Raw genomic sequence first — 18,174 nt, forward strand, 5'->3', positions numbered from 1 at the left:
GTCATTCTCAAGAGGATTAAAACCTGTTAGAGATAAGACATACCCCCCTTGAAACCTTAAGAGACTCTAGAGTGAATAGTATAGATTTCTTTAAGAGTTTGAAGGGGAATACTGAAATATTCAGGAGACTCTTCATGGACAGGGTGGGACTTAAATTAGGTACATCTGGAAGGATAGTCATTTACAATATGAGAGAGAATATGTAAGTGTTTCTTGGTGGAAAGAACTTTTCTGAACAAAGAGAAGTTCAGAAGCAGGAAAAGCACAGGCTGGTACAAGTTAGTGAAATCAGCAGAGCTGATGATTAAGGTTTATACTGGAAAAAATGTAGGAATTAGGTACAGATTGTGAAACAGATGCACACAGTTGAGAGGCTTGAATACCAGGAAAGAAGTCACTGAAGTTCCTGAGGAAGGATGTGACAACCACAAAGGCGATGTTCCAGAAATATTCATTGGGTGCTGGTGTGGAGATATATTGGCATGAAATGATACCAGTGACGTTGGTTGGGAAACGTTTGCTGTAATCCAGATGTTATGATCATAAATCTGACCAGGGCGGTAGCAATGGTTATGCTAAGAAAGGAGTTAATATGAGATGTATTATAATGGCCAAATTGAATTAGTTTTGAGACTCACTAAATGTCAGGGAATAAGAGAAAAGTCAACGATAGCTTCCAGATTTTAAACCCAAATAACTGGGTGAATAATAGTTATCCTTATAACACGTTGGTGAAAAGCAGGGAAGAAGGAAGTCGTGGTGATTATAAAAATCACTTTTGAAGAATGTATTCGCTGCATTGTTGGTGGTAATTTCTATAAGGATGAGCAAATAGCAATGTCCCAGGAGGCATTTGGAAACGCTGTGTTTGAATTGGGTGGAGATTTTCAGGTAAGACTATACTTTCCATCCCTAATGTTTTGTTTAGCAGTAATCGCTAAAGCCACCAGAATAGAGACCAGCCCCCTGCCGCCAAGACTGTAAGTAGGAAGAACTTATCAGTGATCCAAGGACAGCTTGGAAGACCACTGAATGAGAAGGCAGGAAGAGCAAGGGAGAAAGAGCAATCAGGAGGGGTGTGTGTGTGTAGGAGAGAGGAGGAAACAGAGACAGACAGACAGAGACAGGTAGAAAGAGAAGAGACTGTCACTGAACTCCAGGAAGGTGACTTGGAGAAGAAGGAGGAGGGAAACAGTACAGAAGGTCAAACTGCATGAATAACTTGAAGACCTGAAAACATGAATAACACTGAAGACCAGCCTTCTGTGGTACGATAAAATGTTCTTGATAAAGGGCAAACTTTATCCTCTTTTGCTGAGGTTAGACATCTTTCAAAAAGAATTGAAAGATTTTGTTTTTGCAAGAAACTTAATCTGCATAAACTATGTTTGATATTCTTTTTTAAAGCATTCAATTTCCTAATGGCAAAAATTTGGAACTGCATCATACCTGAAAAACTGATTTTTTAATAATAAATTTGGTCATAGTCATCTAAATTTCACCTCTAATTGTGATAAATTATAAAAGAATGCATTAACGGATTTATTTCTCATGTTTTCTTCTGGAATGACAGAAGCAAAGCGAACATTTTTAATCAGTTCAACTTTCCTACCAAAGAACAATACAATCTGGTTAACTTTCATATCCATCAGGGGCACAGGGCTTTTCGGACGTAGGTAGAGGTTTATGAGCATAAAATTGAGAACAATTAGCACTCAAATTAATGTTACATGAGATTCAACATCTGGTAAGTATGTCGTCATTTTGGGTCATAGACCACCTGCTAGGCTAAATGTTCATACAACTGCAATTTACTCTGCATACAAATGGAATAAGAATGATACTTTAAAAAAAATTTTTTTTCTAAATTTAACAGTTTGAATGTAGGGGCCTCTCATGTCTTAAAACTTCAACTAAAAGTTCATAATAGATGGAACACATGAGATAAAACAGAGGATTGAAAGGAACAGAAGATACTTTTATTTTTGCAAGCATATTTTATGATAAATTAGCCATATTGCTAACATTAGTTTCACTAGTCAATCTAATCACTGCCACTATCAGTGCCATTCTCCTCTTTATCCACCAAATATTTAAGAGCAAGTAGAGGTCAACCTTTCAAACTCCCCATTTATTTATGTAATTGAGCCCTCAAACATCTGGCTGCTTCTGGCAATAGAGCTGCACCAGAAAATGACAAATCTCAAGATGCCTCTTGCAAGCCTACTGCCAACACCAGCCCATGCACAGCATACCCTAATCACTTCTGAACTTTGGTACTCTGGAGCCTCCTATCATTTCTGTCAATGTAGGCCTTAAAGCTTTAAAGGTGTCCTGCCAGGAACCCCCTCTGAGCTGGAAGCAGGTGCTGACAGGAAGTTTCAGCCCTGGGATCCAGAAGCTTCTATGTCTAGATATACTCTGGGTTTGTGTGGAGGTCAGAGCAGACATAAAGCCTATCCACACCTATTCAGGGGGACTCTTGCCCTCCAAAGGTACCCAAGACACCAAGGACGTCTCCATGGAACAGCCCCCAACATCATCCCCAGCATCCCCTGAAGGCCTCAGGCCTTGTAAGTCAGGGAGCAAAACCAAGTTAAAGAGCAAACTGTAGCCAAAGATCACATACCTTCTGGCCTTGATCTCCAGAGTATGCTAATTCCTGAAAATGCTGACAGTTTATAAATTTAGGCATCTTATAGAATGCTAAATGATGACCACAATCGAAATAAACGTGAGGGACACCGAGGTGGCTCAGCTGGTTAAGCATCCAACTTCAGCTCAGGTCATGATCTCATGGTTAGTGAGTTCAAGCCCCGCATCAGGCTCTGTGCTGACAGCTGGGAGCCTGGAGCCTGCTTCAGATTCTGTGTCTCCCTCTCTGTTCCTCTCCCACTTTTGCTCTGTCTCTCTCTGTCTCCCAAAAGTAAATAAGTGTTAAAAAAATTTTTTTAAAAATATGATGATCATATATCAGAAGGGTGAGTTAGTGTCCTTTTTGTTTTTACTTAGTTGCCTTTCTACATGATCAGGTTCTTGGCCACTTCAGCCAAACTGGTGAACTCTTCCCTTACTATATACAACTAGACAGTATTAGGCTGGAAGCAGAAGATGTGCCTGTGGTTATCTACAGAAGATTTCAAAAGCAAGGAAACTTCCTGCACCTTTGAAGTTTAAATGCAAAAATCACAATTTTCACCTTGCTTAGAGAAACGAGACAGTCTTTAAAAAAGAAGCAGTTTGTGATTCAAGCACCAACTAAAGAGCCGTGTTAAATCTGCATGTTAAAGCACCTAAAAGTTACTCTACTAGTTCTGAGAACTCTGTGTTTGCTGTGTACTTTTCTAGATAGAGTAGGAAATGTCCTATCTAGAATCATGTCTATTAAAACCATCTATTTATTGGCATTGCCGTGCTTCTGTAACACGCTTCCCATTGATTCTTAGAATAATGATTATTGTCATGGCTCAGTTGTCATGGGGATAGTTTTAAGAGTCAAGTTTTGATGTCCAGCTGCCTGACTTTCAATTCTGGTGGCTCCATTTGCTCCCTGTGTGATCCTAGGCAAGTTTGCAAACTCTTCTTGAAGCTTTGGTTTTGCCGTCTGCAAGGTGAGCATCATAATAGGCCCACCTACATAGTTGTTGAGTGAAAAGGATAATCCTGGAAAAGTGTATAGCACAGAAGTGCCAGATAAATATTGGCTCTCAATAACATCAAGGGATTACCTGATCTTGAGTCACCAAAGAAAGACTAAAGCATGTCTAATATATTTTGTTCTGTGTTTGTGTTTAAAAGATATTTTGTGATATTTTGGTTTTTTCAATAAACATACATGTTAACTCTCTGTTTGACAGCCATGCTTTATTTGATTAACAAAAATGTGTCAAAGAGCTTTGAAAAATTGTTGGTCTGTGGAAGGGTTTAAGGTGACTATTGCATGTAGGGTGTAGAACGGGTTACGGTCATGCGGGTGGGTAGTTGGTGTTCCAGGCTCCAAACAGAACAGCCCTACTTTTATCAACTTTAAATATTGGGGTCCTCAAAGGATACAGGAGTTCTGATTCACAGGGGCACATATACCCCAATGTTTATACAAATGTTTCAACAAAGCCAAATTATGGAAAGAGCCTAAATGTCCATCAACCGATGAATGGATAAAGATGTGGTTTATATACACAATGGAATACTACTTGCCAATGAGAAAGAATGAAATCCTGCCATTTGCAGCAACGTGGATGGAACTGGAGAGTATTATGCAAAGTGAAGTCAGTCAGAGAAAGATAGATATCATATGTTTTCACTCATGTGTGAAACTTGAGAAACTTAACAGAAGACCATGGGGGAAGGGAAGAGGAAAAAAAATAGTTACAGAGAGGGAGGGAGGCAAACCATAAGAGACTCTTAAATACAGAGAACAAACTGAGGGTTGATGGGGGGGGAAGGTAGAGAAGAAGAGGGGTGATGGGCATTGAGGAGGGCACTTGTTGGGATGAGCGCTGGGTGTTGTAGGTAAGTGATGAATCATGGGAATCTACTCCCCAAACCAAGAGCACACTTTACACACTGTATGTTAGCCAACTTGACAATAAATTATATTTAAAACATATATGTATACTGGGCTTCTCAGTAAATTTTAGTTTGAACAAAGGGTTTTGCAGCTAAAAATAGGAATGGAGTATGCCAGAGAGGGTGGATAAAAACATTCATGGTTTCTGTATCTATTATTTTTTAAAGGCATATTACAGATAAATAATGAAGGCTGTATTTGAATCATTACCATTTCAGTTCTGATTCTACATTAAAAACTGACCTTTAACCAAATCATAACTGAAGGATATTTGGAATTGCATCATTTTCCCTTTCTGGCAGTGTTAAGTCAGGAGAGCTCATTAAACCCTCTGTTCATCATCCTTCATTTGTGAAGTCTATTACAATTAACCAAAGCGTTATCACTCAGAATGGAAATGATTTAAGTGAATCTGGCCACCAAAACCCCATAGTTGACATTTGTCCATATCTCAAAAGTAATCCAGAGCCAAGCAAGCCTAAAGCAGAGTGCAGGGGTTAGGTCCACGGTCTCTGCAGTCAGACTGCCAAGGATGAATCCCGCTTTGTCCACTTACAGGCTGTGTTCTTGTGTAAGTCACATCCTATCTGTGTCCCTCAACTTTCTGTTCACAAAATGGGGACAATAGCACCAATTTTGTAAAGCTATCATGAGGATTTAAAAAGAAAATGTGCACAAAGTACTTAGAACAAGGGAAGGTAGAAAATAAGTACTCAGTAAATGTTAGTTCTCATGGTCATTAAGTATATGAGTTTGTTTTGCAACCATTTTCATGACACTTGAATTATTTCCAAGTCTAATTACAAAAATCAGCATATTTGTCATTTCAAATTTTCTTCAACTACAGAAGGGATGGTAACTAAATTAATTAGTCTTATGTTTTAATTCTCACTTGGCAATTTTTCTCTTTCCTTTCATATAACGTTATTTCTTTAAATCTTAAACTATGAACAGAAAAATCAAATACTCTTGAAAAAAGCACACAGAAAAATATTAAGCCTGCAAGCTTGTCCTGAACTTTCTATTATCTTGAATGGAAGGAGATCCATGTAATCTAACCATATTTTACTACTATGCTCTGTGTATGTTTATATTTTTTAAAAAGCATAAATAATGAAATACATACCATAATAAAATTTTGATATATCATGCATTTGACATTTTGATGCATATACTTCTACTGTGCCTCTAATATTTGTATTTATAATGCCTTCCAAGTACAATTCCTGAAATTTAGGGGGAAAATACCCTTTGATATTTAATTAATTTAATTAATTTAATTAATACCCTTTAATTCATTTCCTATTGTATTTCAGATCTTCAAGGAGTCCACATGTTGCCTCAGACAGCTGACTGGTCATCTTTTCCTCCCCAACAATACCTCTTGACTCTTGGGTTCAAAAACAAAGAAGATGGAAAATTTTTGGAAAAACTATCAAGTAGGAAGCTGCCTACATTTACAGGTAAATCACATGGACTTGTTATTATCCTTCAGTGCTGTTCTAAGGCAGGAACTGTGCATTCTTCAGCAAATCTTATTCATCACAAGGCCTAGCATATAGTAGTGCTAGACCCCAAAAAATGTTTGTTGGGTAATTATTAACTCCTTCCAGTCTTCTTTGTGGACTAGTTAACAATACCTGGGATTCAGACTCCCCCAAGACCAATGCAATTCTAGAGTGCCTGCCTCCCTCACTCCAACCATCTCACCCCCATAGCACTAAACATAAAGTGCCTAAACATAAAGCACTTAAAGAATACAAGTTTTTGTTCTTATCAGTTAGCAAATGTAGAAGGAAATTATCCGACAAACGTATTATGCAAAATAAAAATATAGCCAATGACAACTTTAAATCACTTGGATTATCTGCTTTTGTACTGATATTTGTTCCATTCTCATGTAATTAACCGAGAGCTTAGATCTCCTGAAGAGTATTACAGTTAAATGGTATTCAGTAATTCTAGTTGAAACTTTCAAAAATGAAGAAAATATTCACATGGAGTCGAAGTCTCAGATTTGTGGGCAGAATTCATGACCAGGTTAAATTTATTCCTTCAGCTCTACCCACATAATTAAGGATTTGTGTTTTATCTGGCACTCTATCCTCCGAGGTTTATCTCAACTTCAAGCCACATTCAAAGTCAATGGGATCTGCACACTTGAATAATACCTGGGAGGAACAAGACAAGAATCAGACACATTTATGACAACATTTTTTCACAAGTCAGGAAAAACACTCTGCAGAGAGAGATGAATTGTTATAGGCTGTCTCTTAGATCTCTCAATCAGGAAACACAACAAAATGAATAAATGATAGTCTCGAAAGGGCAATGTCTCCTCTGCCTTTCTCCTCATAGATCTTTCATTGTTATGCATGTGGTCTAGGGATGGTACTAGTTTCTACACTAAAGATTTCATATCTATTAACGTTGAGATATCTGTATATAGCTTGCTAAAGAAAGCATTTTTGAAATGAAAGTCTGGAAAAATAGTATAAAAGTTTACTGTTACAATTTTTAGAACATAAAACTCCCTTCGGTCTGCTGACCAAAGAAGACACAGTGAGGCACATGGAGACAATGGGGAAGCGGATCTTGCCAATACTGGATTTTATTAGAAGCACCCAATTGAATGTAGGTATATGAGTGTCTTATATTTGTCCAAAGCACAAATTTTAGACAATTCCAAAAGTATGGAAAGTTTATGGTGCAAATATTGCAAATATTGGAAGATTTCAGAAGCATCCATGGTAAATCTCATCTGCAAAACCAAGCAAAGTTTAGCTAATGATTTGGGTTGTTTTAATATATTTTAAAACAAAAACCGCACTGAGATACCACCTCACGCCAGTCAGAGTGGCTAAAATGAACAAATCAGGAGACTATAGATGCTGGAGAGGATGTAGAGAAACAGGAACTCTCTTGCACTTTGGTGGGAATGCAAACTGGTGCATCCACTCTGGAAAACAGTGTGGAGGTTCCTCAAAAAATTAAACAGACCTACCCTATACCCAGCAGTAGCACTGCTAGGAATTTACCCAAGGGATACAGGAGTGCTGATGCATAGGGGCACTTGTACCCCAATGTTTACAGCAGCACTTTCAACAATAGCCAAATTATGGAAAGAGCCTAAATGTCCATCAACTGATGAATAAAGAAATTGTGGTTTATATACACAATGGAATACTACATGGCGATGAGAAAGAATGAAATATGGCCTTTTGTAGCAACGTGGATGGAACTGGAGAGTGTTATGCTAAGTGAAATAAGTCATACGGAGAAAGACAGATACCATATGTTTTCACTCTTATGTGGATCCTGAGAAACTTAACAGAAGACCATGGGGGAGGGGAAGAAAACAAAGAACAGTTAGAGAGGGAGGGAGCCAAACCATAAGAGACTCTTAAAAACTGAGAATAAACTTGAGGGTTGATTGGGGGTGGGAGGGTGGGGAGGGTGGGTAATGGGCACTGAGGAGGGCACCTGTTGGGATGAGCACTGGGTGCTGTATGGAAACCAATTTGACAATAAATTTCATATTTTAAAAAAACATATGTATATGTATATATATACATACATACACACACACATATATACATATATATATACATATGTATATATGTTTTAAAAAATATATATACACACACATATACACACACACACACACACACACACATATATATATATATATATATATATAAAACAAATTCTGGAAATTGCATAGTGTAGCATTGCAATATGTTTTAAAATACATATATATATATACACACACACATATATACACATATATATACACATATATACACATATATATACATATATATGTATATGTATATATATGTGTGTGTGTGTATATTTATATATATATTTTAAAACATATTGCAATGCTACACTATGCAATTTCTAGAATTTATTAGGCTAGTGTCTCTTTAAAGAGATTTTTCTTTGTGCCTTCCTGATATCTAATTCAAGTTTGCAGTACATTTGTCACTTCAAATCAGCAACACATTTTTAGTGAACACAGTGTTTCCCTACTTCATATATTGGGCTATTATACGTAACTATTTTGTTACGTACACAAGAATTCGGAATTTTCAAGCTAGTGCCTCTGCACCACACTTCTAAATTGGATACTACCCTAAGAGTTGGCAATTGATCTTTGTACACCCCTAAGGTAAGTTTTCTGATCCAGGGAAAATTTGCCCTTTCTACTTTTCAGTGTTAAAAAGCCCAAAATAAGGCCTGAATTATGCTGTACTGTTTTACAAAATGTAAGCCATTATGCTGAAAGTTCATAAAGGGAACTTCCCATTAACAGGCTATAAAGACTACAGATTTTCCCCTTTTAAAATATTTTTCAAAAGGCCTAGAAGCTGGAAATTTTGAAGAATTTTCTTTTTGTGGCTTTTGTATTACATCATTGATTTGATGTTCTTACCTTACAAGGGGAACCAAGGGGGTCATCACAAACAGCTACTTAACATCTGTTCAGCAGTTTATCTGCTCAATAACATTATTCAGCATTTTTAAAAAGCTATAAAACCCCTAATCTATTTGCACGATTTGTAATTCTATGCATTACAAATACAAAAGCACATTTTTACTGATTTTCCTACCACATAGCTCCCCCCCTCCCCATAACTGCGTTCCACTCAATTATCTCTCCTATATTTCTACTAAGAAGAAATCCAGGAGTGCCTGGGTGGTTCAGTAGGTTAAGCGTCTGACTTTGGCTCAAGTCATGATATCACGGCTCATGAGTTTGAGCCCCACATTGGGCTCTGTGCTGACAGCTCAGAGCCTGGAGCCTGCTTCAGATTCTGTGTCTCCCTCTCTCTCTGCCCCTCCCCCACCCACACTCTGTTTCTCTCTCTCGAAAATAAACAAACATTAAAAAATTAAAAGAAGAAGAAGAAGAAGGAGAAATCCATTTCCATTTTCTCACAGTTCTAGAGGCTAGAAATCCAAGATCAGGGTGCCACATGCTCAAGTTCTGATGAAGTCCCTCTTCCTGGCTTGCAATCGGCGCCACCTTCTATCTGTGTGCTCACGTGGCAGACAGTAAGCTCTCTGGTGTCTCTTCATATAAGAGCATCAATCCTATCACGAGGCTTCCACCCTAATGACTTTGTCTAATCCCAAAGGCCCCATCACTATACCATCACACCCAGGATTAGGACTTCAATATATGAATTTGGATGGGTGGATACAAACTTTCAGTTTATAGCAATCTCATTGGCTCTACCACAAATTTTAGGTCCTGTTCTCCAATTTACCCTCTATCATAACCTCCTCCAGCCATACACACACCATCACCAACCTCGGTTAGAGACCCGCGTACATCATCCTTGTCATCACCAGACCCTTGCAAGCAGTGGAATCTTTGCTAACAAAAACCATCACCATACAGCATTATTTCACCTCTTCAGTCATGGTTAGCCTAGCAGAGCCATGGTTAGCTTAGCAGAGCTGAAAGTTGTGGAAGTGATCTCTTGGTGCCCTGGCTCTTTGGGGCAACAGTGGCCATACCTTATTACTTGTCAGGGCACTGGCCACATCACCTCTTGCCAATTCATATCTCACAGTGTGTTGTGTATGCACTTTGGGCCTATCTAGACATCACACACTTTTTAAATATTCTTCACTCATTTTCTTCTCACGTTTCAAAGGGCATTCTATCCACTTATAAATTTGTATGTGCATGTATCTTCATGTGTCCATAAAGGATATTTGAAAACCACAACTAAAATTCTTAGCATCGAAATAATCCCTCAGTCTTCTTTAAAATAAGTCAGCACCACTTTGCTACGTGCAAGGCATTTTCTCAACATTTCTAGGTTAACTCTATGGGAAATGGAATCTTCCAAAATAGTTTTTAGAAGATTATCTCAAATATGGATGCAATTGAATTGAAGCAAGTGAGCCAGAAGGTACCCAGGAACCACAAGTATATCCAAATATTGGCCTCTAGGCTTTTTCTTGTATGTCCAACTACAGCTTCATAAAGCAGGACTGAATAAAATTGGCTGCGAAGGTAACCTAGCTTAATGAAGCAAGTAATGAGTTGGTAAGTAGAAATTATTGCTACATTGTGCCATTAACCATGACCCAAGAAACACTCAACAGTGTTTTTAAGATTCCCTGAAGTATGTGTTTTTTTTTACTTGTCACATATCAAATGCTGTCCACTTGAATGTTTAGGTATTGCATTGTTCATATTAGTTGTTATCCTCACTTGTGACACCTACAGATGAAGACTTTGGTCCAAGGCTATGCTTTGTGTAACCCTAGGGCAAGTCGCTTAACCTCTGAGCTATTTTTTCTCATTTATTAAATAAGCTGATATCTGCCAGGCCCACCTCACAGAGTTGTTGGAGACCAAAAGTACATAATCCATGTTGAAACACTTTGTAAAGCAGTACAAATTTCAGGATTTTAAATTATTTGTATTGGTTTTAGTTTGTTTTGACAAAGGACAGTTTGATAGACCTTTGTTTTTCTTTATGCAAGCTGTATACTTGGAAATTATATGTTCCTCTAAAATGATTGTGTGAGTGTCCTACAGATTTCTAACTTTTTTCCTTAGATCACTAATGTGCTCAGATCTATTCACAAAGGCAGGGTTAGAAGTGTCATCTCCAGCCATGGAGTGAATCTACTCACCACAGTAGGGCTTCCCAGGGAACATGAATTTTCATCTCTTGCCACGAGACGGTAGAAGGAGACAAGGACATTCCTGGTTTTCTGTGTGTCAGGCAATGATTCTCCTTACACTCTGACCCCAGTTTCCTTATCTTTATAGATTCCTTTACTAGGCATACAACAATAACACATGGCCAAACAAGAATGATTCTGGTACCGTAAGAGTTATAATCTAAAACATTCTACCACCTTCCTACCCGGTGGCTCTTAATCCCATTTAACATCAATCCCACTCAACCAGTAGCTCTGCTCTAATGGTATTTTTCCTTCTCTGGATCCTTGTCCTAATTATTTCACATGCTACCATATGCCATTGTGCTTTTCCATTCATTAACTTTATTGGCTGCTGTCAGTTTCAAACCTTATGTACTGTGCTTCCTGGGCTAAATGTTAAAGAGTTAAAATAATAAAATCTCTCGCCATGCATGAAGCCTTCTTCACAGCCTGACTTGCCAAAAAATGACCTAACCATGTTTTAATACCTCATTAATTTTACTTTTAATTTCTTCCAAGTGAAGCATAAAAAACGTTTACATATACACATTTGAAATGAACAATGATATGCGTTTTCTACCCCTTTTTTGCAATTAATGATTCTACACGTATGTCAAATGGAAATATATTTACTTGGGTTCTGCTTTCTAATGGTATTATATAGTACCACTTACTTGCCAAACATTTAACCATACCTGCTGTTAAATCTAGGCAATTCTCGGACTGAAGCTTTCATTTGCACTTGATATTTACCTAACCTTCATTGTACCTGTATGAGGTTTTAGCTTCAGTCTTGGCCACTTTATTACACTCTTTCCAGCAGCTAAGGACACTTTTGATCACTCCTGAAGTCTCATTGGGAGGGCTACTTTCCCTTTAGATTTAGCTTTTGGTAACATTAGATGTTTAACCTAATTCCTTCATGTTTCATTATTTCCTTTATTTTCTTAAAGAAACAGCATTAAAACATTCCTCCTGGCGTTAGATATCAATTGGTATCTCTTTTTCACTATGTCTCTCAAAAACCCACATCTTGTATAGGTAAAATATTAACTTATAGTCCCCTGATAACTAAACTGCATTGGCTTAAGGTAGTGGGGGAGGATAGGTAACGATTAGCAGTCAACTATGCGATTAGCAGTCAACTATGCGCTCTCCCTAGAATCTGATTTGTATGGAGCGCTTCCTGTTTTGTTATGCATCCAACAATCAAGCTAACAAAGCACCATTGCCTTCCACTATTTTTATTTTCCTGATGTTTTGGAAAATTACACTGATAGATTATGTTCCCGAGCAGACTGCTGTTGTTTCTGCTCTTTGGAGTTGAGTCACTACACCACTTTCCTACAATGAGCCCCATTGTTTATTTTAAAGAAGAACAAAGAAAGCAATTTTTCTTCAGAAAGAAAACAGTTTCTCCTGCAACTTGCTTTCCTCTATTTGACAGTGTCCCATTGTTTAGCTACATGTTTAAACTAAATGGGTAAGCTAGCTATTTTGTCAAGTCAGAGAAGGGATCCCAAATCCACAATTGCAATCATCACTCCTATAGGCTCACAGGTTTTCAGATAAATGATTAATCAGGAAAAACAAATTAGCAGAGATAGAAGGGCATTAGTCAAATGGCACAGATAAGTGTTAGGGAGGCATATACAGCATATACAATGTAATGCTCCTCAACCTTCCTATACTACCAAGATGCTAGAAGAGTGCCAACTTCTAGATGTCAGTGTCCATCAAAACACGAATGTGACATTTCAGAAAGAACTGCTTTCCACATGCAAGTTGAAATTCAGATGCTCTTTAGTAACGCTAGTTTCTAATAATTTTTCTTTTTAGAAGAGATTCTATTTTAAGAAGAAAAAATCATGTCTGCCTTCTCTAATGTCTGGAGAGAAAAATCTGTTCTATAAACATACACAAACTAAAATAGTCTTTGTTCAAATATTAGGCTTTAAAATGGTGGTTTGTTCAACTTCAACTTGAGATATTTGAATATGGGGGGGAACCTAGCTAAAAATCATATTTCTAGGGCAACATATCAGGAGATAGTGATTCACCTTGTAAGGCCCAGTACTCTGCACAGTTAACAAAACCTCACGATTCCTGTACAGGTGGTCAAGGAGGAACCCTGTTATAAAGGAACACCAGTCATCCAGACTTCCTCTTCTGAGCACCAGGATGTGGAATGCAGTTGCCAAACTATATCTTCCTGTGACTTCCCACTTCTTATCACCCTCCAAACACAGCAGAAACTCAAAGCTTTTATATTAACCCTTAGATACCCTTCTGTCCCCTTCTTCCTAAATATAAATGAGAATTTTGTGATGTTTTATTTTTCCCATCAAGCATTACAATTTGTATTAGAAGTTTTAGAGAAGGTCATGTCTCCTGTTTTATGGCTGACTGGCACACCTTATTAAAAGTGTGCCCCATTTTTAAGAAAGCCCAAAATACCAATAGATTCATGGGGGAGGGGTTGGCCCTTACAAATGTGTACGGAGCCTATTTCAGGATGGATTGTGTCAGTTGTTGGGATGGTCCAAGGAGCCAGAATCAAGTGCTCTAATACCACAAGGAGGGGAACCAGAGTCCAAGGCCATCCAGTGAGAACTAAAGGTAAAAGCAGATTTAATTTTAGCCATTAGGGTAGACAGAATTCAATATGCATAACATTTTTCAGGATTCAACTTGCATAAAAAGTATTCTTTTATATACACAAGACAGTAGGCAACTCTTAGCTCCTATGATGCCTTGGTGACATAGATAAAGTCACCCTCTCTAAATGAACACAACTTTGTGGGATCCCCACTGGGAGAGTGGAACACATTCGATTTCAGTCCCCTCTTTTCCCCTCAGCCCAGATTCCTTCTACAGGGCCACCTGCACATCCTTCTCAACAGTCTTGCAAAGCGTTTCCTTTTTGTACATTCATCTGTTTGAAGGAAGGGTGCAGACAATTCTCTAAAATAATGGAAAGAAACACTTATTTGTGTTAGGTAGCCATCGCTTCCAAGGATGTAAATATAATAATCCCTGACTTCAATCTCTAGGGAGAGGTCTATTTCCATGATTTTGGTCTAAAACATTTCCTTTTACTGGGAGACTAGGGGAGTTTCCATGGGTGCTCGGGTGTGATGGAGAAGCTGCAGTATGCCAGCCTCCTGAGCCGGCTGCAGAGAGTGAAGGAGCAGTCCCAGGTGATCAATCAAGCAATGGCGGAGCTGGCAACCATTCCCTATCTACAGGACATCAGTCAAGAGGAGACGGAATTGGTAAGTGTTTTTCTTTGTTTAAGGCTTTCACAGGCCCCCAGCCAACAGAAGAATGATATGTCCTGAAAAACAAAATTGTGAGAATCAATGTAGTCTGAGGGCAACCTGCCCAACCCTCCTGAGGCATTTTAATAAAGAAATTGGAAAATGTAGAAAGATGTGTTTCTGTCTTTTATTTGCTCATGTCGACTAGCCTCCATTTTTATATTAAGAACTTTGTGATGTGTAAAAACATGGAAAAGGGCTGACTACTCATATTGTGGGTCAGGCTTTTTGCTTTAAATAAAATATAATTTTGATAAATTATTTCTTAAACTCCCAGATGGGTTAGTATATAATTTTCTTGTAAGGGAAAGTAGAGAGGACAAGAGTAATTACTATATAAAAAACAACCCTACGAAATAGTCTTTTTAGTTTTCTTATTCACTTCTAGCATCACATATATGTTGGTAGTGCCAACACACACACACACACACACACTGGTACATTTAGATAAAACAGTTGTTTCATTGCAAGGGAAAATGTAGTTAGACAAATGGCTTTTTTTTAACTGAATTGACCAATTAACTCATAAAACACAGAGCCAGTCAAAAATCAGTTGATGGACTATCTCACAGAAACAATCTTCAAACAGATGTGTCTATTATAACCATAATTAATATGAGAAATGATGGCTCCTCATTTGTAAAACTATTACTAACAAATGTGAGGGCCATTCGAGGAAAGGTAAAATTCACTGTATATGGAAATCCTAACGTGTTGTAAGGGAGGGCTCTTTACTTTGAGGCTTTAATTGAAGGTAGCTAAAACTAATTATAGACCTGAATTGAATTCACATAGCAAGGATGAGAACAGCCCAAACTGATCACCTGTAATTTTCAGATAACTAAAGCAACCCTCCCTCTTTGAGCTTTTAAAGTTGTAACAAATTAATCCATCAAGAAGTGAACTGCCAACATTTATAATGTTCGTCTGACCCTATAAAAAGGTATTATAAATACTGATATTCAAAGTATATAAAAGGGTCTGACTAGCTGAATGATAAAACTATGCGTACCAAAGTATTAAACTGTGGGGGGAGGGAGTCTAGTAATCAAGGAATTACTAAATCAAAACCGGCAATAATACTTTGTAAACCTTTATGGTTGTGCGCAGTGGAGCACCTTCTAAAAGGCTAAGTGTTTATCCTTCCATTCATAACGCATTCAGGAGTGCAGTAAGTATGGAGTTTTCAAAGTGCATATTATAGCCAATTTTAGATGATTAATGCTCCTCTGAGATAAGAGGAAGCAAAGAAAATGTTAATTTAAGAAGCTGGCACAGTGTTGATCCTGTCTTCCTAAAAAGCACACTCAAGATTTAAATGAAAAATACAGGGGAGTTTTCTGCACTTAGGTCTTCTTAACCACCTATCTGGAGCTTTTTTTTTTCCTCTGGAAATACTTACATTTCCAAATATATACACAGAGCATCAAACTAGCATTATTGACATCCCCTACTCACATGTTGTGCAATATCCCATTATCTGAAACCTTGGAAAATAGGATTTCAGGGGTATTTTCATAATTTATATGCCTACTAGAAAAAAATGTAATGTATATGGACGTACATGTACAGGCCAAATATTTAAAAATCATGTATCTTACAAGATTTCATCACCTTAAGTAATAGATTTTACTTTCCAACTTCCAAGCATAGGTTAACCTAGAAAATAAATCCTGGTAATATCTTTTATGGTGCTATATAAACAGTGACTGCTCAGTAGAAGAGTTTTGAGTGACTCAACTCTGCCCTCCTGCTTAAGCTCTGCAATATCTAAAGTACAGAGAGATTATCTAAGGGTTCATACTCTTTGATGGCACAGTGAACTGAACTGACATTTGTTCTTTTTTAGAGAACTTTCTTCTCTAGCTTTGAATATCGCATGGCTCGATGCAGCTTCATTACCTTACAACCGCATACGTAGCATGTAGATCAGATTCTTTTCAATTGGGACAAGGCAGTTTGGGGCAAAGGGTGGAATTTTTTAAACTTGCCTTTCAAAAAGGCAACTTGGTTATTTTGAAATTTTAGGAAATAAAAGGATAGTAAAAGAACTTAAATGAGCTAGATCCTTTAAAATGCAATAAAACAGCACAATTTTAGTATTGTCCTCGGGTGAGCTTTTGCATGAGGCCTAGAATTATGATACATTAGCCTCAGGAGAAAATACTAAAATGCGCTCATGTACTACATGCCATTTCCTGAGAGAATTAACTACCGCCTTCATTCTTTACAACCCAAATCTGTTTTTACAAAACAGCAACACTTACTACATTAAAACCTATATGTTTTCTACAAATCCTCAAGAAGAATCTTTCCATTGTTACAATATTTTATATCTGCAATAATACTTGGTAATGACTGAAGCAAAGATGAGGTGGCGGTGTTCATTGTCGGAAAGATGAGTAATAAAATCATCAGCGTACAAATGATTTTTTAATTAGGTTTTAATCTGTGTATTTAGAGAAGTTATTTCTGTGTGAATTCCATGCTGATAATTTTTATCTTGGTGCCACAGCTGCAGTCACTAATGGCAGATGCTATGGACACCCTTGAAGGAAGAAGAAACGATAAAGAACGTGTGTGGAATACAATCCAAAAGGTAAAACTTTGAGCTGAAGGAAAAAAGATATATTATTCTCGGAGAAAATGTCCATCTTGGGTCAAATCTGTTTAGAAGATACAAAGAAAAGAAAGCTCTTCAGGTTGTTTTATTGTCTGTTTGGGTTTTTTAAATAAATGCAGCTATCTCCCTGGAAGTGTAACCAGAATCAAAATGGATTTATTTAATCTGTTTCCTCAGGTCTGCTCCTCCAGCAGATTGTGGTCATATGCTTTCATGGGTCTTCTTGTGCTCATTTTCATATTCTATTTTCATTATCTGCCTTCTCCATTATTGCTTATTGTAGATTTTCTTAAGGCCCATTCATCAATGTTTTAGTCCACCTCCCAACACTTTCCCCTATATTTTGTCACTTGAGGAAGAATGGCTACATTTCAGAGAACTACAGAAAAACTAGCACATTGATGCTTTGAGTGGAGGAGTAACATACTGGTTATTAGAAGTAGAGGAACAGTCAGGGTGCCTGGGTGGTTCAGCTGGTGAAGCAGCCAACTCTTGATTTTGGCTAAGGTCGTGATCTCATGGTTCGTCCTCTCTCTCTCTCTCTCTCCCCCCAAAATAAAGAAATAATAAAACATTTAAAAAAGAAGTAGAGGAATAGTCTACAACCATACCACCCTGAATGCACCCAATCTCTTCTAACCTCGGAAGCTAAGCAGGGTCAGGCCTGGTTAGTACTTGGATGGGAGAAGTAGAGGAGCATCCCTTCATTGGTTACCTGAGTTAAACAAAACAAGGACAAAGATGCACCTAGCATCAGGTACTCGGAAGACTTGTGTGACACTACAGAGCTCTCTGACAATGTAGGAGGGAGTAATGTTGGGTCTCCAGTCCAATTAAAGGTAATAAATTCTAGTCAGTCTACTCTCCATTCAGTCTCCTCCAATTACTGTGAGAACCCATAAAGGGAGACCTGGTGTCAGGAGATGTGAGAATAAACCAAAGAAGCCTCCGGTTTAAGAGGTAAT

General features: G+C 37.8%; 1 protein-coding gene across 2 annotated transcripts in view; it reads left to right on the forward strand.

The window, feature by feature from the left end:
- Positions 1–18,174, forward strand: part of SPATA16 (spermatogenesis associated 16) — a 241,648-nt gene that overhangs the window by 190,414 nt on the left and 33,060 nt on the right. For both annotated transcript variants that reach the window (XM_015088572.3, XM_015088571.3), the window contains exons 7-10: positions 5,887–6,033; positions 7,092–7,204; positions 14,377–14,541; positions 17,102–17,185. In XM_015088572.3, coding sequence (XP_014944058.1) covers positions 5,887–6,033; positions 7,092–7,204; positions 14,377–14,541; positions 17,102–17,185 — 509 coding nt within the window. The remainder of the gene's footprint in view (positions 1–5,886; positions 6,034–7,091; positions 7,205–14,376; positions 14,542–17,101; positions 17,186–18,174) is intronic.

Source organism: Acinonyx jubatus, chromosome C2, assembly GCF_027475565.1.
Source record: "Acinonyx jubatus isolate Ajub_Pintada_27869175 chromosome C2, VMU_Ajub_asm_v1.0, whole genome shotgun sequence".
NCBI classification, from domain to species: Eukaryota; Metazoa; Chordata; class Mammalia; order Carnivora; family Felidae; genus Acinonyx; species Acinonyx jubatus.